Source organism: Thunnus thynnus, chromosome 1 (assembly GCF_963924715.1).
Source record: "Thunnus thynnus chromosome 1, fThuThy2.1, whole genome shotgun sequence".
Taxonomy (NCBI): domain Eukaryota; kingdom Metazoa; phylum Chordata; class Actinopteri; order Scombriformes; family Scombridae; genus Thunnus; species Thunnus thynnus.
The window spans coordinates 19,400,599-19,424,000 of NC_089517.1; the positions used below are offsets into that span (position 1 = coordinate 19,400,599).

Here is a 23,402-nt window from a genome sequence, read left to right on the forward strand (position 1 = left end):
GTAAGAGATACAGTCCAAGGATACTGATGAGACACACATCTGGGAGGATGAACCTCTGTTGAAACCTGCAGTTGTCTCTTCAGCAGATTTGAAGACAGATTACACACCACAGAAACAAAACTTTTTTGTTGGTTTTGTTATTGTGGGTTTGAAACTACAGTGTCTTACACAATCAAGAATTACAGTATTATGTGTTTTTTTCTTTTATAGCCCAGAGAAAGAAAACATGTTTCACTTTGAGTTATATTTTTCAAGTCTGTCAGCCATTTTCATGAGGTATATTGTGTATGTTAATGCCTGTTAAAAGGAGTTTTATCTATTTATCTACCTAATTGATTAGTCAGAAGAACTTACAACCTACATAAGTTTTTATATTTTTGTCTTTGATACAGTAAATGTAAATCAACAAGTCACGCTTAATATCTACTTGGTCCAGAAACTGACAAAAATAATATATTTGAAAGAGTATTTAAAATTTCAATGTCTCAGGCTATCAGAAAGCTGAACATTTGCATCATACTGAAGATGTTTACTGAATAACAGCGAGGCCTGCACTCAGCACTGCTCATTTATAACTATAAAAAAAAGAATTGTCATGCTTCTCTGGCAGTCTTGTTCCAAATGTGGACAGGGGGAATTGGAGGAAGAGACATTGGGGAGGGTCCTGTTGTCTGAGCCCACATCTTTGTAGTGGCAGCTGAGGGGTTTTCACTGCAACTCCTAGAATTTACATTTTGTTTGGCCGGAGGGGTCACATGACAGCTGCAAGCGAATGCTCTGAGGGGCTTTCTGCTTTCACTTGACACTGACAGGCTGTGAGACAGTCCAACACCACAGAGAGAAAATATTCCCTCTTTCCATGACATCACCCAGCCAGGAATGGGGGAAGTGGAGGGAGGAGAGGGGGCACAGCTGGTGGCAGCCGCAGTACCATCTGCTACTGACTAATAGTTCATGCTGCTTTACTTATAAACTTGCACTTCTGTGAACCAGAGTGGCGTCTGTATGGCCACCATCAGAGAACACATCACAGGTTAATCTGAGATTGAGTCTTGTATTACATTACTCATGTACTGATGCATTTCCCTTTTAAGCTCCTTCCGGTTTCAGCTTTAACAAAAACATACAAATACACAGATGAAGACTAGGTTTAAACTTGCACATGCACGCACCACATCTGTACTCACCATACATCTTTCCCTCATCAGACAGGATGATCTTCCTGCGTCCACAAGGAGGATAGATGGCCAGGGCCTCCTGGAAGCTCTGTTCAATGTCAGGGCTCCACACCCCCTCGGCATCATTGTCCACAGGCTTGTCTGCCGAGTCGCTCATCCTCTCCATGTCCTCGGCAGGGCTCTCGCTGCCGCTCCAGCTGCTGGGATCAATCGTGGCGGTTGGGCTCTCCAAGCTGAAGCCTGGAGCAGATTAGGGAGAGACCTGGAATTCCCAATAAACAAACCAAACCATCACTCTGTGACAGTGGACATCTGCTTCCAAAAAAAAAAAAAAAGAAATACACACTGCGTGTTGAGAGCAACAATATGGAGCAGAAGCAGCCAAACAAGCATAAACATTGCCAAGAATGTTGTTGACTTGATTTACAATGGATGTTATGGGTTTAAACAATTGAGCAATTTTCTCTCATGGACTTGTGGAACTTCTAATTAAATGACAACACATGCAGTAAGTGGTTACATCTAAAACTTATTTATAGAGCGGACAAATGCCTCCTATGATGGGAAATGCACCCATTGTGTGAGGTGAGTCTAGATTTAGCAGCAGTTCTCCATCAGTGGGTCTAAATATAAGTGGGTCATGGAGTGATTAACAGATTGTCCACTGAACTTTTATGTAAATGTTTTATATAGCTTATACTGCTACAAGAGTTTTATTTTTAAAAATCAGGTTTTTACCGTAATTCAGCAACTAAGTAATTGCTTTTAGCTTTGTACCTTTCTACAAACTGTATCAAAAAACACATCAGAATTGTGATCATAAAATGACAGTTTGATTCCTGGAGCGGCAGACTACATCTGAGGGAGAAATGAAAGAAGCACTTGCCCTTGAGCAAAGGCACTCCACCCCAAACTCTTCAACAGCCAACAGGTTAGACTGTGGTTGTACTTGGAAACTTCTGGGTATAAATGTGTTTAACTGTGATTGTGAGGCAAGACGTTTCCTCAAAAATCATTCATGTTCTACAAGACTATGCTGTATAAATAAAAAAAACAGTGCTGCTACTAATCTGTAGTGCTAACCTCACCAGTCAGCCACAGTCGTCACACTATGACAGCATTTAAATCAGAATCAGAAACTCAAGCCCCCACAGAGAAGCCAAAGAGGCTGGAGACCTACAGGCACAACAAGAAGACCACCGCTTACAGAGAATGGCACAATCCAAGGACCAGCCTTCTTTGTGTATCTTACCAAGTTGGTCACACAGCAGGAGAGAGTCTCATCTCACCAACAGCTATTGACAAGACCAACTAGCTCCTGGGTAAATCTGCAGCTAATAAACTGTGGACTGGTATAAAGAGCAGAATACATTGCATGTCCAGGAACATAAAACAGCGATCCCACATATTATGGGAAATTACTATTACACGCTACAACTTCATGAATGTACAAATGTGAGCAAACATGGCAATGTGTGTGGTAAAATGAGATTCAGCAGGGCTGTGGTCACCATAGACTGTGAGAAAACTGAAGACTGAAAGCATTCTGCACAATGTGGCGTTAGCAGCCACAGAGTCAGACCCAGAACTTCAAAAGGCTGAAAGAGTTTATTACGGTTAAATGACATGAGAAACAGACATCACATATGGTTCTTTGTTGAGATGTCCAGTAAGAACCTGGACCACCTATTATGTAGGGGTTGATTGAGTTTATACTTATGATTTTAAAGGCGGAGATGGTTTCCAAGGGAAGTGTTATCATACTATTAAAAAATAAGAACTCATTATGAAGTTTTCTCTCAAAACTTGCCTGCAAAAGTGGTTTAGTCTTGTAAATGCTAATGAACAGCTTAACACTTTGAATGTGTCGCAGCAAGGAAGACAGACACAGCTCGAGCAAACAGGTAAACTCAAAGCTTGTAAGACAAAACTGTCTCAATAATGAGTAAATAAATAATGTATGCAACAGGAGACAAACTTAACCCAGCACAGCAACAAAAAAAACAAAAAGGAAAAAAGGAAAAAGCATGAAGCACACTGACTAAAATTGCACAGAATAGATGATTTAATCATTTAATCTTTTCCTCTTGAAGAGGAAAGTCTCTGGCTACAGTAGCTGTAAACACCAAACTTGTGTCTCTTGCACTTATCTGCTGATTTATGCAAAACTTGTACCTGTCTATACATAACAGCTCTTGCACATTGGGTGTGCAATCGCGTCCTGAAGCATAGATTTATGTTTAAGAGGAGTTTTTGACCACTAGTGGTGCTATGGAGCTATGTCAAAAAAGTGACTGCACGAGGACGGCCGTTACACAGTCCTGCCGTGTCCACTAATTACACTAATTACTATTGGTGGTGGTAACGTGCCAATACATGTAGCCAATAAAAGCAAAAGAAGATGACTGCTAGCGGGGAAATGTGGATGTAAATAATGTAGATGTCAAAATAGTCCAAATATCATCTCTGCAAATGGTTTATTAGGAAGGAAATGCATTCAGGACATTTATTAGGTCTCGAAAATACACACAATGGTGAGAAAAAACTGAATGTAAACAGAACTTTGTTTTACAGACAAAAACTCCACAGGGTAACTTTAAGTACATGACTGTATCTAAGTGCACAACACTACTGTAGTTGAACAGATTTAGCACGCATACAAACGGGAAATGCAGCTGTTGTTGTGTTTGTGGTGTGTTGCTTTGGCTGCACAGCCAGTGTAGACGAGGTGTGAGGTGAAACTACCACACTGCCCTCCACTTTATCCCCACGCAATCACAGTCAATTTACTTCTGACTTTTACTCTACAGTCCTGCTAAAGACAAAGCACATAAAAAAAGAGACTGGATTTTCAATATGCAGCAATCACAGAGTTTGTGTTAACTGTCAAACTGTTACTGTCCTTACCCTTAATTCACCATTAAAAATACTTTCATGTTTTGCTTCCTTCACTAACAGTTCATTGAGGTTTTCTTTATACTTAATCTCTCTCCCTCTTTCCAGACAACTGCTTCCTCCCTGAGCAAGATCCTATTCAAGCAGCACAAGCTGTCAGGAAGTGGGAATAGTAGCATATGTTTCTTCCAGCATGTCAGTTCATGAGGGGGAAAGGGGGGATGGGAGCAAGCTGTTGGGGGAAAAAAAATCCCAGAGAGCAGAGAGAGCTTTTACTGAATTCCGTTTTTGTGTGCTGACTGCTGACACTGCAAAACTAACTCACAAACTGATGAGGGAGGGGGAAAAATTCCCATTTCAACCACTAAAAGGCCGGGACTCTTTCTAGATGTGCTCCTCTCATCCCAACCGAATGATGAACTACACTGGTAATCACTTCCAGCTTACATTTTCATAGCAACATGGGCTTCTGAAGAAAATATTTGTTTCTCTCCTCATCAAGACCAAACAATTGAATTACAGCAGTGTTTGTAAAAGCTTAAGTACTCTTGAAAACGTCACAACTTTTTTCTCTAGTGTTGCAGCCAGTATATTTCAATAAAGCTTTACAATGCCAAGTCTACTAAAACATTATATTAAACTTTTTAAAAGCACAAAATTGCACCCATAACTTTATCAAAGAGACCCAAGAAAAAAACAAATAATACAACAACACTTTTACATCTTATGAAAAAGCATATTGGTTCTCTATTTTATAATCAGAGCAGGTTAAAGTTGTTCCCTTGAACTTCTGTGACGTTTTAAACATTTAGTGACTTTGTGGCTCTGGCAATCACACCAACTTGATTCCTACACTCTGTTATTTCTCTTCTCTTTCCCAGGTCCTCCAACATCACACCAGGAAATAAAAATACACTCAAGAGATTCCCCTTAACTCCACTTTATATGCTATCTGACAACAAAGTGCACACGTAAGAAATGATGTCAACACTAAAGTACAGTTGATGAAGTGTTATTTTACAAAAATATGAGGATATTGAACAACTAATGTAATGCATATAAAATGTAAAGCTCTAAAGTGCATTGTATTCATCTTGTCAAAACCAAAATCTGTTTCAGGGAGAATCAAGTTCATTTAATTACAGACTCCTGAAAAGATGTAAAAGGATAAAGTGCTCTCCTCTTTACTATTAGTAAAGTCAAAGCTGACTGTGGTTGTTATTAGTGAGAGAGGGAAAAAAACAAGACAAGAATCTTGAAGCAGCAAGATCACTGAGCATGTTTCAAATCACACTGAACTCTTCTACCCTGCAACAAACATTGATACTTCTCCTCAACAGAAATGATTTTATAAACAATGTTTCTCCAAAGAGCTTTTCTCTAATAAGAGATCAAATGTGTCTTCAGGATGCTGATCGTTATCTGAGGGAATATGAAACAAGTCAACTAATAACACAAACCTCACAACACTGGATCAACTGACTTTCAACTTCCATCCCACAACAAATGTTAGGGGGGTTTATCATCATATAATTTCCCAATGTGTAATAATAATTTATCACATTGTTGGGGGCAGCTATGCAAGTGTTCCCAATAGGGTGTCAATGCAAGGCAACAATCCCAAAGACCAAGGACATTCAAGCTTTGCAGATACTTTTGAAGATAAATTTCAGCCACAACTGACACAGTAAAAGCTATACACAGTTGTTCTATAACAATCATTTTTACATCTTAGCCAACAAATATCTTCCTGTGTGCAGCATTGGAAATTAGCGGGGGGCAAGGGCAAAAATGCCCTAAGAAATCTCAGAATGCCCCTAAAAACCATGATCGAGGGGCAGAAATTGCCCCCAAAAATTCGAAAAAAATTAATTTTATCTTTACCAGTTTAGGTCAATATCCTAATTCTACATGATGCCATCATTTTATTTTCATCAAATTCATTTAATTTCAATTTCAACACACAAACACAAACAGCGCTGTTGTTCACACTATGCACTACGATTCCTGACAGAGGTGTTGCACTCCTGCTGCACCTGCAGTGAAGTTCGCTGCCAGGATGGACCGCTACCTCCTTACAAAAACTCTAACTGCTCCACCCAATGAAAGCAACCTAAGTCCCGGGCCGTCACCAACACCACCACCAGCAAGCAAAATAAAGACGAATAAGACGGCAATGAAAGTTGCGGCTTCAACTATTGAAAAATGGAAAATAGACTGGCTTGGTGTCGAATAAATGAAGAAGACGACTCTCCTCTACTGCAAGGCATGCAGGGCTCACCAACCCAAAAATAGCCTGGAACCGCTAAAAAGTAATCACGACTTTATCAAAGGAAGCGAACAGGTCAAAAAAGTGTTCGGCTCATCGTAATTGATTCGCTTATGATAAGTAATATTAACGCTAAAGCTAGTGTCTTTTGTCTGGCACGTTAGCCAAAATAGTGTTAGTAATTTGGCTAACTAATGTTAATGTTAATACATATACGTGGGTCTTGCCGACCGGTGGGGTGCAGTTTTAAAGAGGCTGTTTTATGCTCTCATCTCATATATTCTCACTTTTTTATACAGATATACCGCATTATAGCTGTAAAGGAGATCCGTCACTAAGCCACCTTCGCTTTTTTTTTTTTTCACTGAACCAAACAAAACCGGCATAATGCCACCGTGTGTGCTTTTACATAGCATCCCCGCATGATGTGTAACACAATAGCGTCAGCTCCCTGTCCAGCCATGCCAGCTATCCCAAAGCTTCACAGACGTCCATTTGGCTGTGACTACCTCCGTAGCCAGCTTATTGGAGGAGCAACTCTGCTCCCCACTGCGTGTCCATACCTTTTATACAGAACAGCGAGGCGGAATAAAGGCGCAGCATTCCCGCCTTGAACAGGCTGTGTAAAAAGGGCAGCAACTAACATTAATGGGCTCAGTGTACCGAGTGAAATTAGCTTTTATTCCCAAATCTAGAACATATTTTTTACTAACCAATGAGGCAGTGCTGGATAATCGAGTCTATTATGTTATTTTCATTATGTCATCCTGGTCAAAACCTAAGCAAGGATAAATTTGGAGATGAAATAAAGAATGCTAAAAAAAACTTTAGAGAAGAACTGCATCAATAAAGAAGGAATATTATACTCGTTTAGGCTCTTTTGACAGTACTTGTAGCTACTAGTCTGTGATAATGTAAAACTGTGGCATACAACGCATCAGACCCACAATGACAACGGTAGACTGGCTTTGACTTGTAGGAGGTCTGAATATGATATTGTAGTTAGAACATGTAGACAATTATTACAAATGAGACGGAGTTTACTGAGGAGGTTTTGGTTACACAAGGTGATGATTACTGTATTTATTTTAATCTGTGCTCATTTCACATTAAAAGCAGCAACTTTATGCACTAATTACTATTTTTGCCCACAAAATTTAGTAAATGCCCCAATTTTTCGGACAGTGGAGGCAAAAGTTGCCCCCCCCCCAATTTTTTTTTAATTTCCTACACTGCCTATGTGTCATACACTACAAACCTTGTATCAACACATTCCTTTCAGGCCATCCAGAACAACCGGCATACACCACACCCTTCTTTGTTAATTTACATTTTTGAGCAACTATATTCGCAAACTAGTCCTTACTTTTTCTATCCAAGTGGTGATTAGTAGCCTCAATATCAGATAAGTCTAGCCTCTGATATCAAAGTATGCTTTTGGTGTACTTTTTTCCCCTCACAGACAGGATGATTTTGCCTTTTTCCGTCTGTTTGTTTGTCATCTGAGTAATATTTACTGTCTTGAATTAATGTTGAATATGGCGGACTTGCGAAAAAGCAAATTGTCCAACTGCAATTTGTTCAACAGTCAACAAGTCAAAAATTGTTAGCAATGCTAACTCTTAATTCAACTTTAGCTAACAGACGTTTAGAGAATGTACTAACACATTGTTTATATGAACATGAATAAAACATGAGTACCGACTAATGCAACAATTTAACATTCATAAATAATGTATTGAAAGATTTAAGCATTACTTATTAATGATCAACAAATATATATAATTATACATTATTAACAATATCTATGGGTTTTTGCAAACGGTTATGTCAAGCTACATGTGTTATTAGATTAGATGATGTTCAAATTAATGCTGTTCTTCAATTATGGAACAATTGACCCACCATATTTTGTACTGCGGTATCGGTTCTTATTATGCAGGTCCAAGATATTTTATTGTTTGGATGACTTAAGTAAGTATCCCCCCTGCGTTCATTCCTTTTCCACCTGTTGAAAACTACAATGTTGTTTTTTAAAATAAAAAATTATAACCAATATAATATGGGATGTGGTGGAATAATAAATAAGGAAATTAGTGCTTGCATCGATAGAGGAAAAGGATGTGGGGTGGGGTTATTCATGTGTGCACAGTAGATGGTGGGTGCACACATTTTCCTCTTAAATATCAGTATCAGTAAACATAACATCAACCTATATATTGATTTATTAAACTGATTAACATGTTATCTATGCCCTCTGATTTTAACTGATTGGGTTTGTTGATTTGTGCTCATACACAAAGAAATACTTCTGACTGAAAGTCAGACCCATCCTCAGTAGATTAGTTTCTTTGCATCCATTGACATCAACTGGATGCTTTTGCCATGTGCAACGTGTGAATAACCTAGCAGAGTTGTCAATGACGGCAGTCTCTTAGTGCCGCAGAATCTGTGGACTAATTATGTCTGCCAGAAGAAGGTATGAATGTCACCCATAGAAACACTTGTGGCTTACAGATAATTGCATACTTCTGTCTTTGCAGGGTGTACACCATAGAAATGGTCTTATTTGTGAGATGCAGGGTGGAGATGGCCTGCAATGCAATAAGTGAATGTGGTAGCTAAGCAGAGTAGTAGCTGTGACATGGCATTATGGGAAATTACACTTACTGTGAGATTACATAAACCACTCACCAAGCTGGAATCCAGCTCCTTAAATTAAGAGAACCCATTTCACCCATCAGACAGAGCAAGGTAATGAAATAGCAGATGAGAGGTCTCAAATGTAATTTTCCATGTGGAGTTCTTTTGTGCCGTTATCTCAGAGGGTGCAATAATGATTCTGTGAATGACTTTTGTGCACCCCATAATGGCCCACAGTAGTTAAGGCCACAGTGTGTAAAACTATAATTACCATGTGATTTCAAAACTCAACATTTTCAGCATGTTGTAAAGACTATCCTGGCCTTTGCATAATTATAATAGCAATGTCAAAAGTATTCCATTTTGAGCAACACGTAACCAACTATGAACATTTACAATAACAGACGTTACTGAAATTCCATTTAGCTTTTGTCATTAAAACAAATTAATTGCCTCTGGAAAAGCGCGTTTATGGAATAAAGTCTTTGACAGAAAGTCTTTGAGGACCTTGAGACGCAGTTATAGGACAGAGGGAATGCACAAAAATAAAATTAACCAAAAATCTATGGAAATACCTTTTGAATAGGGATGTCAACGGTAAAATTTTAATCGCTGAGAATATTTTTGACCGGTTACACATGTCGGTCTATAGTTTAATTTGCATGAACACTCCACTAACGGCCAGACAATTACGTGTTCACAACATCAGATATTCTTTTTGAATGGATAAAGTAGACGGTGTACACGGAGCGTTGCATTATGGGTTGTTTGTAGCCTTAATGTTGCTAGGCTAGCGAGTGTCTTAAAGTCTGTTTATAGCGAGTGTGTTAGAGTCAGTCAGGAAATAAATTCATGACGAGTGAAAACAAGTCTCCCGACATCTCTCGCAGCCAAAGATCACATTGCTGCTAGCCAGAGGGAGAAAGTGTGATGCGTGCCAGTCCGGGGCACCAGTTGGTGTGCTGAATGATTGAGACCGATATGCTGCCAATCAGTGTGGTAGAGGGCAAGGGATTGAACAAGCTAGTTCCGTACCCTGACCGCGAGTACGTTATGCCATTGAGAGCTACTGTGACTAAAGACATTGAAAACACTTTGAGGAGAAGAAGGATGAGCTAAAAGTCAAGATAACCGGGGCAGACAAGCTAGCTCTGACCACCAACTGCTAGACAGCTCACAAACAAAATCTAAAGCTTTTCTCAAAAATTAACCGATTAGTTATCAGTTAATTGGTGTCGTTCTGTCGAAAGCAAAATTAACTGAAACTGATATCCCTACTTTTGAATTAAATTTATTTAGAAATATTTTCCACTCAAGGTAAAGTTCAGGCATGCAGCCACTGTTTAAAATAAATTAAAATATGAGTCCCTACTTTCAATTTAAAAAAAATGTTTTTGGAGATTACACTTGACTTACTGCAATTTCATTCAAGACAAGAAAATTGGTTGGATGGCAGAGAATATTTTAATTACCACGGTCATATTGGAAGCATTTCCAAATGGACTACAGTATTTTATCTAACTATGCAAGAATTTCAGGACAAAACTATTGATTCTGTATTGGATTTTCCTTTAGGTTTCATGAATAAATCTACAGCTTTGGAGTACAGATGAATGAATAAACAAGGTTTTCAATACCAATTTCCGAAGGTCCACTGGAGAGGCTAGAAAGCGTACTTATGCTGCCTCTGTTATTGGCAATGGCCTAGTGTTTATTTCATGCCTCTTTGAACCGACAGGCTTAGGTGCCGTGAATCTGTCTGATATCATCCCACTCAAATCTGAGGCCTGGATCCCACCGCTCAGCAACCATCAGGCCACTGTGGGATCAATCTTTGTTTGCCAGAGAATGGGATTGATTTACAGGTTCTGTCAAAGCAGCCCTCTCTCTACCCGCCTCAGACTGAGAAACAGGTAGCAACAACATGACCTGGACAACATCAGATATGTCAGCAGCCCAGAAAAGAGACATAGCTAAAGGTCCTCCACTCTGAACAACAGAGGGAAAATTGACTGTAAATCTAAGAGACAAAAATCTCTCCTTCTGAGGATACATCTCTGTCCTTCCAGTAATACCAAAACATATAAAAAAAAAAATACAATTTACCACTCAAACATGAAATGTAATGAAAGCTCAGAGGACATTTGCCTATCAAAAATTTGCAGTGCATTCCAGACAGCATACGCCCATGTCACAGTGGTGTGGAGTGCGAGCGGAACACATAAAGCTCAGGAAATTAAAGCTGTAAATAAAGGTCCGTCAGATAAAGGATCTCCTGACAGTTATGAGAGCAGAGCAGGCCGAGGGCTGGCCGCTGGCTCATTCAGGACGCGTGCGGATGGGCATGAAAAAACAAATCACAGTGATGAGCATGAAGGCCACCATTTGCATTTGGCTCTGCCAATTCACACTGACTTCCATCTCTTTTCTTCGTCTCTAGCCATCATTTCTCCCCTTATGTACTTATTTCTTTTTTCTCATTCTTATTTTCCTCTCCTTTCTTTTTTTTTCTTGGCAACTACTGCATATCACACTGGAATCATCATACGAAAGCCTCTTCAGAGGTGCTGATAGAGCCAGGTAAAATTTACAAAACATAATGCAATTACTCTCTTTTTACTGCTCACCAATTACCAATAAAGTGACTATATTTTGGGGATGACATTGGTCCAGATGTCATCACAAGTAACGCAGATATGACAACCCAACAGGTAAAAGGCATTTATTGTTAATTTGACTTTTTACTAACATAAAGCCCAGTTTTGGGTTGTTGAGCAAGAAAGTTGAGCATAGTTCATTTTTTTAAATTAATTAGCTTTTTATGATGCAGAAGGTCTTCTTTAATCATATCCGTTACTATGTACCTATAGGGCAGACTGGATCAAAACATGACGCTTTACCAAAAAAGTTCAATGGATGTTATTGAAAAAATTCTTTGTAAATCAACTGTACAAGGTAGAGACAGAGTCACAGCACATTATAAACACCATAAGTGTTTCTCAAGCGACACTTCAGCTTAAAATGCTTCACATTAAAATGTTTTCATCTTAAGACAATGTATGTATTTATTTTGTAAACAATGTATGTATTTAGCATAAACATAGGACTTATAATAATTGAAGAAATTTTACAAAAAAATATGCATGTTTGTCTAAATGTCTAAATTTAAGTTATAGTATGTATTTGAGAAATTATGTGAGCACACAGTAAAATAATAATTCTGTGCTCAAACAATTTAACAGGGGCTTAAGAGCTGCCACCCATTATTCAAGAATACTACACCTCTATGACATAGAGATCCATTGTTGTCCAAAAAACTATTAAAAACACAAAAAGTTACACCATTGCGCTGGGTGACATGTTCTTTCTTTATAATAAACATGGGCAGCGTAAGTTATTTTGAGTCGATCCCCCATACACTGTCCTGTTGCTGTTAATGTCAGCTTATGCGCCAAATCCACAAATGGAAATAGCCACCAACAAATAAACTACTTAGTCCTGTTTGAGTAACATCGGCTAAAAATTACAGTGTCCAGCTGTTTAGGAAATTATTTAGCCTTTGTGACCCGTTGGGAAGTTGGAAACTATGGTGATGCAGACCAACAAACCTTTGGCTTTGGTTTTTTTATGCTATTTGTTGACAAAAATATAGAATATCACCAGCCTTATCCTTTAATTTGGTACATATGCTCTGGGTAATGAAAGATGAATTCTTTGTTGACAGAACAGCTAACCCTTGTTGATGATGTAATTATATAACCAACAGGACTCCTTGTTGAAAATGCCTGCTATGGGCCTATTAAACAGACTAAACAGAGTACTAAGTTCGTACAATACAGCGCTCCATTGCTGAGTCCCAACTAGGATTCCAAACTAATTTACCGGGCACAGCCTGCATATTAATTTTGGGAGCTTACCCTCCAGTCTATCTGTGCCTCCACTGAATCCAGGGCACCTTCAGGGCAGAGAGAGCCTGCCTGATCTGTGTCAGCCATGATAACAATACAGCAACCATTGATGAAAGGTCTTGTGGGAATTTGTTACAAGCAATGACTGGATAATACAGTGCCAGAGAGACTGAATAACCCACATTTGAATACAAGCCACAAATTATAACACAGTTTCAGTAAATGAAGTGACTGTGTGCCTTTGTTCCATGGATCTCCTTTCACTAGTGGGAAGCTGAACACCACCACCACTACTATGTCCGGCACTGAGAAAGGAAGTTGTTGAAGACTAGATTTCCTGCTTTCATTGTGGTTAAGAACTCAAAATGTTTATAGTGGTTTCAAAAACTGACTCATCTAATGATTCATGGGAGTATATATTGCTTTTCATCTGCGTCTGAGGCAGCTCATTTATTTGTCTTTTTTATACAAATAAGAATATGCAGCAAAAAGGAAGATGATGTCCCAGCGTCCTAATAACGTTTGAGGAACTACACTTCAATAATGAGTGGTTAAGGCATTAAGTTGTCTAAGTGTTCTTTTTCCCAGCACAAATGACTGAGATTTCCATGTGGTAAAGATTATAAGGCTGTATTATTAAAGTGGTATGACTTCAAAGGGTCAGTAGAGGCTCAATCATTGGGTGCTTTGTGTAAAACTGGAAAGGCTCAAACATCAGTTGTTCCTTTTGAGTGAATAGGCAAAATCTGATATTACTCAAGGAAAGTGGGAGTAGACTTAAACATAGCCTGGCTTCTATAAGTATGTATGCATGAGGAGGAAAAAAAAAAGAACTGTGTTGCACTAACCAAGGTGGTTGACAGGGCCAAAGTGCATTCGGTAGCTGGCAGTCATTTTATGGCTGCAGTACTGAAGCAGATTTACTTAGATGACGTCAGTGGCTTTGAGCCAGCTTTTCCTTTTTGGTGGCACTCTCCACTGGCCTCAATGGGCCCTGCTCAAACTGCTGAGCAGCAGCGCATACTCTAAAATTCCCTTTCTAGACCAGGGTTTACCTCAGGGCACACACAGTCTGGAAGTCTGCGGGAGTGTCCTCTTTTTAAAAAACGTGCTTTGACCGTGGTGAACACTGATGTTTTGATGTGATTCTACCCCTGCCACACATCACATCTAATTACACAATTAATGACTCTGTGTCCAGATTCAATTACAGATCACAGATCTTTTTCTAGCACTGAATTTTCATAACAAAAAATAATACTGCATATTATCATTTCAATTAAAATGTGGGACACATAATGTGTTCACATTCCCATGAGGAATGTCACTGGCCCTTACAACAAATAGAAAATATGCCTTGATGCATGTACATGTAGTCTCTAACATCGGTTTTCTGCCTATAAATCTACTGTATGGACTCCTGTCCAGAAACAACGTAAACACAGTAAACTACCAATGCTTTTAGCTGTTGACAGCAATAAAATTAATCTGAGCATTGACTACATCTATCTATTAGGCATGTTTTCTATTTAATCTGTATAACATATCTCTTCTTCTGAGCACACAAGCAACAATGACAAACAAAAAGGCGACAGCTAAAATTATAATTACATTTTGGTGCTAAAAAAAAATACTGCTCAATATTACAGTTCAACCAATCTATTGTAAACCTTAATTTACCCCTGCCACACATCACTTCCTTAAATGCCATTTCCTTAAATGCAATTTTTGACTATTTAATGATTAACTTTGTATAAAATTTATATCTACATATCACCAACACCTTAAGGCCTGCAAACCTGCAAGCTTAAAGATTTGTTAAAATTAAAACTCAAGCAGGACTCAGAAATAATCTATTTCAAACTAATACTAGTGGAATTAAAATGCCATTTTTCAAAATTCATGAGAAAAGAAATACATCACTGCTCTATTGCACCTGTTGCATGGAGCACCGAGTACACAGATGCTTCTCATTTATGGTATTCTCATATTCTCATTTAGACTCACACAGACTGTATCTCCTGACGTGCTGTGAATCAAAATGGTCAGGAGGTGTCCACAGAGGTTAAAATTAAAACTAATTATCTTAATATGAATGGGTAAAGGGTTTGGGTTCCCTCTTTGGTATTAAGACACATTATTCTAAGATTTACGCTCATAATAGTATCATAGTATCATTATGAGTCCAGGTAAGTGTGGTTATATGTTCCAAAATATATATGGGTTTCAGCCTTTATCCCTACATTACACTACATTATACATCTGGTAAGTAAATCTCCAAGTGATCAAGTAAACATGGTCATACTCTGTCATTGCACAAATTAATTAACTTCACTGCACCGACACCACAAGGGATTTAAAGAATTTTAAATGCAAAGAAATCAATATGGTAAGAAGATTGATATACACATGATGCCAGGCTCACAAAAAACCCATTAATGGCAGGTGAAATCAAATCTTTGTTTCCTTATGATGCAGAAAATGAGCAATAGTTTGGCCTAAATACTGTTTCCAGCAATTCGCCAAACCCTTAAACAATTTCAGTATGGACAACAGAAGAAAAGTGTCTTACTTTGTTCCAAGAAGTAACACAGTCCACCAAGTGTCTCACAAAAGCACATTATTCTGTCCACACTTCAAAGAGAGAGACTATATTCACTACACTCCTGCTCTCAAGACAGACCTCGACAAGACAGCGTAAAAGAATAAAACCTGACAAAACATTATCTATGTAGCCTATGAGAGTATATATATATATATATATACATATATATATATATATATATATATATACATATATATATACGTATATACATATATATGTATGTGTGTATGTATGTATGTATACACATACACACACACACACACACACACACACACACACACAATAGCAAAATCCTCTCTTGTTCTGGTGTTTATCAGGATCTGCTTTAATTTCACTTGTGTACATAATAACAAAATCATTTTCACAGCTCATTTCATAAGTCAATTCAAACAATTGTGTTACTTTTTTCCCCAGGAGTAATTCCAAATTATATATATAAAATATAGACTAATAATAATATAAAGAGATAAAGATAGGGTAAAAGATAGAAGTGTAATCATATCTGTAAACAAGTCTTCTTCTTATGTCATCTTAGTCTCTTAACAAACTTCAGGTAATGTATATTGCTCTGCTTTAAGCTGCTTCAAAACATAGCGGGTGTTTTGGAACTCCTAGTTTCAAAAGTAAAGTCTTGTATGGCCAAAGAAAGACAACATCCTATTCTTGCACAAATGTTATGCAGGCTCCCGTCCAACAGGTCCACTGGTTGCATAAGCTGAAAACAAAGCATCTATTTCTACCCCTAATTTTTTTTTCTTCTTCCCGGCAAGCAGATTTACAGTGTGACATGTCTGCGGTTACGCCTGACTGAATTCAAACTGTTTCCTGGAAATAATAACAGCCACTTTCCACGTTAATTAAATGAAAAGCGTTGTGTCTTTCTTGTGTATTTTTGTCTCTTTATTTTGCACAGAGTTTCATAACATGTCAAACAAGTTATTAACTGTAAAAAAAAGCATATTTTACATCATGACAGCAGAGAACTTGTACAATTGCCATAACCAGCAGCTCTCCCATTAAAAATATTAAAGAGGTGGGACGCTGTAGTTGCTGCAGCCAACAACTTGTAGTAGTAGTGGGAGTGGGGGAAAGCTTCTGCAAGTCTGTTTTGACCCTATTGCCCAGTTGCATCACCTCTTCTCATGAGCTTATTAAAACTCATGAAGCAAAATCACTTAACATTAGTTACTCCCCTGTACTGCACAACTGATGATGAAACACTATCAAAGCAATGAGATGTCAAGTGTGGCCAGACAGCTGACTGAGCTTGAAAACATACTGAAAAAGCACAAGTGAAGAGTGCGAATGAATGAGGTGAGATTCATTTTTTACAACCCTCTGCTAAATTAATGAAGTTAAGACACTCTGATTGAATCACAGCAGCATATCTGAGCTGTGTAAACTGTGACCCCATGACCTGACTGGGCTGTTTGTTCCAAGCAAACCAAATCTGACAACTTGAAACAGCAAAGTCTGGCACAAAGGGGAGATCTTTCTGATGTTTGTTGCAACACCCACTTTTCAAGCTAACTTACTTGTTGCTAATGAAAGCTTTTTTGGCCTTTGCAATTTTCCAAGAGTCCACACACACACACACACACACAAAAAGTTATAGGGATGAAACCACTGTAAGGAGTAAAACTTTGTGACACACAGATGGCTGCCACAGCTGGCCTATGATTGGGGGGTTTTTAGCTGAGCAGGCATTTCCCAAACTAGAGGAAGGAAAAACAATGAAGGAAACAGCAAATAGGAGCTCCATAAACTCCACTGAGCAGCTCTAAATTCATACAATCATCTTATTGTCTTTTAGATTATGTGTTATAGCTTCAATTATCGTTTTATAAACCAATGGCAAACTCACAAATTTAAGCTAGTTTTCCTCCTCAAACCCCTGGGGTCGATACCCAAAAGACTTCAGCTTTCTAATATTGTGGGGTTTTTTTTTTAAAAAACCCAAAGCAATACAAGCACCCTTATAAATGCAGTTTACTACATTGTTTTTGCCAAACTGGTAGTTTTTGGGATGTAAGTTATTCGTGAAAGGGGACACAGAAGAGCTTTAATCCACCCCGCAACATGAAACAATAAAAAGGAGTTTAAGCTAACCTTTCCCTCTCCAGTTCAGCCGTTGGAGTTACAGTAACAACATGGAGAGCAGCTCGCAGCCTGGTGGGAGAAGTGAGAAACAAAACAAAACACACACACACACACATAAAAAAAATAGAAATACTTACTCAAAACTTCGCTGACGATTAAAAAAGCAACGTCCAACGTGTTGAAGCAACAAGTCTCTCCGCTGTGTTTTCTTCGAGCTGGTGCGAAAATGCTCCGGTGAAATCTCCCAACAACTCCCGGCTGAGCCAACTACGGAGAGGAAAACAGCAACGTTTTCAACCGTCATCTTGTCCAAAAAATTGTTATTCGTGCTGTATATTTTTTAGTTCATCCTCAATCCCGCGGGGAGTTTCTGAGGCTTCTGACACAGAGCACACGGCATCTGAGGCTTTTTATAGGGGCGTATGAGCAGGCTTCTTTTCAAAAAATGTAAAAAATGTCAAAGATTTTCGCCGCTATGTCAAAGCCATAGGCTAGTTACACCAGCCGAGTGTTCAAAGTGAGCACCCTGTTGCAAAGCAGCGACCAGAATCGGCCATCTACCTCAGCGATGGAAACAAGACGACCTAACGTTACTTCACGCCATGGGATAAATAATAAGCCAGCATTTTTAATAAATTGTCCAGCATTTGCAAAGACGTCAACTAAACCCCCACAAACAGAAGTCTACAACCAGCTTGAATACCTGCAACTACCATTGAAACTTACCTCGTTATTGATATCTCATATAAAAATGTCCTTTTTTTAGGTAATGTGATGTTACTGGGTATTTTTAATACTATGTCAAGTTATTCTGGTGTTTCTGGGCCAGCCAGGAAGGTGTAGGTGAATCGCTTCGCGCACTGACAGAGATGCGAAGAATGCTCGGAATGAGAAGAGGAATGAAATGAACGCAAAGAGCGAGTTTGCGCCGGGGCGGAGCGAGAGGTGGCGTCATCCCGAGCCCGGCAGCCAGCCTGGGCAGCGGGCAGCAGGCAGCAGCAGCAGGGACAGGCAGGGTAAAAAAAAAAAAAAAAAAAAACATCCCGGGAACTGTGGCCTTCAGGGACACGCCGAAAGTCAGACTTCACAGCTCTCAGCACCTAATTCCCCACCTGTATTGATTTATAAGTATAGTTATCAATAGAGATAAAGCCCCTCCCAAATTCAACAGTTACCCCCACAGTTAAGCAAGAGAGTGTTAATAATGAGAGTGTTTTTTATTATTATAATAATAGAAAATTATCATAACATTCCACCAAATTCCTTAAAGGATGGGTTCACTATTTTTCATGTCTTAAAACAACAGTCAGGTTCTCATATGAACATTGAAATAGGTTTTTCTCGTCATAATCATTCCTCCTGTTCTTCCTGGCCATTAGAAGATTCCTTCATAATGCACTTGCAATAGAAGTGATGAGTGGTGAAATCCACAGTCCTCCTTCTGCAAAAATGTATTGAAAAGTTTATCTGAAGCTAATATGAAGCTTCAGCTGCCCAAATTAGTCAAATCAAGTAGATATCTTCCAATGTTACAGTCTTTTTAGTGCCAAAGTCCCTGTTTTTGTTACTATAATTTCTACTATAACTATAATTTCACCGCAGCTCAACATGGAAACACAAAGAGGGAATTTGATGCTAAAAAGACTGTAAATGTGGCAGATATCCACTTGATATGACTAACTCAGACTGCTGAAGACTCATATAAGCTTCACATAAACTTTTAAATGCATTTATGTATAAAATGACTGTGTGGACACACTGCGGATTTTGGCTCCCATCACTTACATTGAAAGCACATTTGAAGGGAATCCTTTAACAGCCAGTATGAACAGGAGGAATGATTACAGCAAGGAAAACTTATTTCAGTGTTCATATGGACACCTGACTGTTGTTTTAAGACAGACTAAAAAAAATTGTGAACCTATCCTTTAAAGTTCTCCACTCAAAAGTGTGTTGTTTCTTCAGTTGGATGTTGGAACTTCACTGTGCAGAATGATGTACGTGCAGAGTTTTAATTTAGTGGGCTGTTTTTACATTCATCTGCTGAGGGAGCTCTCCTTAAATATGAGTTTAAGATGTGTACTGTGGTGTAATTTTATAAAGACTCATGAGTTGCTAAACGGATAAGAACCTAATGGCACAGAATGATTATGACAAGTATCATAAGTAATAAGTAGTGGTGTGTTGAATTGTCATTATAATGAATATATAACCTCTCAGACCACATATAATCAATGAAAGGGCACAAAAATTTTTTAAAAGAATCTCACTTAATGCACTGGATAAACTGGAGGGTGTGTTTGTGTTAAACTTCACTTTAAATGTGTGTTAAACTTCACTTTGACATGTGTTTGTATCAAACTCAGTGTTTCCAAAAAAAAAGGGGAAAAAAAAGAGTGGCTGTGGGAAAGGAGCGAGAAAAAGGGGGGTGTGAGGAGAAGTATTGCAGTGGAGAGAGAGCCAGGGGAAGCTCTGAAAATAATGGTATAATATGATCCTTAGCTGGATGGAAGTCGTCATGCTAGATATGACCAGCTCGGGCCAAAACCTATTTCAGAGATTTTGGGCCAACAACAGGTGACGTAAAAAAAAATAATATTGGTGTGTTTGGCCAAGTACGAAGAGGATGGACACAAGGCGTGACATATGCTGACCCTAGGGTATATAAGACAACGCCCTGAGTTGCGAAACTCAGAGCAATGGGGTGGTCTATTATGAACACTGTATTGCTCTCTTTTATTGCCTGGCATTAAAGTACATTTTTGCTGCTCAGAAACTCTGACTCCTGATTTTTGAACAACAAAGAGAAGTTTGGCCTTGACTTTTTTCAACAGAGACCCAGCAGAACTGATACGACAGTACCTGCGAGCATCATTTGTGACATCACAACTAGCTTGGAGCCAACTGTGGTCCAGTATGAAACTTATCACAAGAGTGATATGGAAACTTGAGGCCTCCTGTGCACATATACCAGAGGAATGACTCAGTGAAGTAGGAGACATCTTGTGTCCAACTGAAAAATATTTGCATGGAAATATTCTGGATTTTTTATAAATAGAAGGAGCAGAAGTCATTTTAAGAATTAATGGGGAAAGTGAATGTCTTTTTTTGGGAAAACATATTTGACACAAATTATTAAGCCAAGCAGTGCATTTTTATGTCTGGAAGCGACCTTTAAAATCTGATCTGAGATATTTATAATATGACACAAAAAATAACAAATACATCAAAGGTAATTTATAAAGATGTACCATAAAAGCACAACATAAAGACATAAAAAGTCAACAATTTATCATATGTGATAAATTCACATATAGGCACATGTGAGTTTAAAATATTTCACATGTAATTAATTTATATTGGCACATGTAGTTTTGGAACATTTCCCAGTAAAAGAAAACTCACATGATACTGGGACATGTGGGTTTTTGACATGTGAATTTCACATGTTGCAACAACACATTTCACTGGCTCTTTTTATCACAGACCAACCAGTTTTATTTTCTAAATAACATACTATTGCTGCATTTGCATCATGTGTGATGGAAAGTGGTAATTTGAAGGATTGCCGTGGCTACATTAGTGTTCATGCCACCTCTAGACATTCTTACCAATTATGAACATAATTTACACACTACATGAATTTTCTACCACTGAGATACACAGTTGTATGATATGGGCAGAGTCGGTCATGTGTGGTTAAAAGAAAAGTGTGCATTTAACAAATTAGCTTCAAACTACAGTTACACTGAATAATGAGCTTTGGCAGACTTAAGGCTTCTCAATCTATTTGCTAAACATTGTGTATTACCAACTTGTATATAATGAAGGTAGATTACAAGACTCCCAGTCATGATTACCACTTGAATGTTGAGAAGAACTGTACTTAAAGTTTTAAACTGGTATATATGATAACTTCCATATGACCTGTTGCTGATGAAAAAAGATTAACGTTTCATTTAAATTCCTAAAGAATACCAAACACGTTGCTGACATGGTTCTTCTGTCGTCTGTCATTTTCCCTCAAGATACCTTCCACAAAGTCACTTCTTCAGTATGAAAAAGGGAATTCTTTATTTTCCGATCACGTTCACTTCTTCATAAGCGTATGCACTCAATTCAGGAATGTAATATTTCTGACAGCACTTAAAGGCAGCAGCTGACGGGCCAAATTCAAACAGGAGAGGAGTGGAGCGTTGAGAGCAGGCCTACACGCAGATTGGGTGTGGAGAAACTAAAAGTAAAGAGTCATTTTATAGTCACGAGTATAAACAAACTCCAACTGGGTATAATTGTCAGCATATAAACCAATCATAGATTCTTAAAAGTGCATTAATTTTTGTTTTTCTCTAATAAGCCCCTCTCTTCAGCACTATGATATATTTATTATGTGCCATGCTATGGATTAATGGCAAATTTTATCTTATATGTCATTTTAAAATCTATTAAAACTCTAATCTGTAAACAAAAAGTTAGTTAATTTTAGGTCTCACCTGCCACGTCATACCTGAAAGAAATAGGTGTTATCATATTTTACTACGTATTTACTACTACTACGTGCTCAAAATGTACACAGATTCAGAGAATTTGTAGAAAGGTAGAGTCGGGCAGATTTACAAGTGAGAGTTCAAACAGTTATAGACAGAAATCCCAGTCAAAGACACAACTGCAGTCCTGTCTGAACAAGTCATCCATTAGAAGCCAGTGTTTTGACACCAATCCTTCAAAAGAAAGGGATCTATGAAGATGAACGACTGCCCCTCTGAGGACATCCATCAGCACCTTTTAACACCTGTCTGTGCACGTTTGGCTGGGAGAGAAGCACGGGGAGGTGTGTGATTTAAATGCTCTTCATACAGGATTGTCTGTCAATACATTTTCATGTCACTGTGTTCATTTTACTGTCTGACTTTTTAGTACAGTCTGTTGGATATGTACTTCCTGGTATAGCTTAGTAGCCACTTATCTTAGCAGTTGTTGTTATATGACCGTCTCTATTCTCCTGGGTGTTGGCCGTTCCCTCAAAAACAAATTATTAATCATCAATAGGCAGCTGTATCTAAGACCTCTAAAGTGAGAGAGAGCCTGTCTTTTTTCTGCAGCAGTATGTAACAACAGTACCTCAGCTGTAATAGTGGTTATTCATCAGCTGACAGTGTTTGAAAGCTACATGTTGACCACAAGATTTGAATATCCTGAAAGGTCTCCAGTGGGTCTGTGTAAATACTAAGCTGTGAAATATCTCAATTCATTCATAGCAGAGCTTCACACGTGTGTCAAAATTTAGAAAATTCCCTCATATGAGAAAACTTCAGGGTCAGAGCACCCAGAGGAGACAGTATTTTGTAGATGACATAGCCAAATGATTACAACTACATTATGGATATATTATTTCTGATGTTCTTATCTTGTGCAGCTGTCATATTGCATCATTCCTGGAGAAAACCACTGTTCAAAGTCACTGAACTGCTCACTCTGTGACAACCCTGTTCATTCACAATCGCTCAACTGTTGTGTAACAGGGTGTGGCCACATGAGTGGTGCAGTCATATAAGCTGTATAGGTAGCAAATGAGACAAGACAGATAAATGTGTCAGCAGAGAATAAACGAAAAAGCGGGAGCGTCACATGTTCAAATGCATGCTCCACTTATTAGAGACAGGTGGTTCAGGTCCACACGTCTATAAATACACACATATCTGCCAGTCTGCACAAGAAAAGTCCTTTTCTTATTTGTTTTTACTGAACATTTAAAAGCAAAATATACTGCGTCACTTGAGTACAATGAAACCATATTACCTACA

The 23,402-nt window shown here is 38.4% G+C and overlaps 1 protein-coding gene across 14 annotated transcripts in view; it reads right to left on the bottom strand.

The window, feature by feature from the left end:
• The window catches only part of tead1b (TEA domain family member 1b), a 56,891-nt gene extending 38,181 nt beyond the window's left edge, over nucleotides 1-18,710 (bottom strand). For 3 of the 14 annotated variants that reach the window (XM_067588853.1, XM_067588836.1, XM_067588861.1), the window contains exons 1-3: nucleotides 18,325-18,706; nucleotides 17,736-17,865; nucleotides 1,188-1,440 (exon numbers count right to left, since the gene is read on the bottom strand). In XM_067588853.1, coding sequence (XP_067444954.1) covers nucleotides 1,188-1,344 — 157 coding nt within the window. In that variant the 5' untranslated portion in view covers nucleotides 1,345-1,440; nucleotides 17,736-17,865; nucleotides 18,325-18,706. Of the gene's footprint in view, nucleotides 1-1,187; nucleotides 1,441-17,607; nucleotides 17,866-18,324 lie in introns of those variants that run through there. The other 11 variants (XM_067588896.1, XM_067588887.1, XM_067588878.1 and 8 more) reach the window with 8 other exon arrangements.
• Between the last annotated feature and the right edge of the window lie 4,692 nt (nucleotides 18,711-23,402).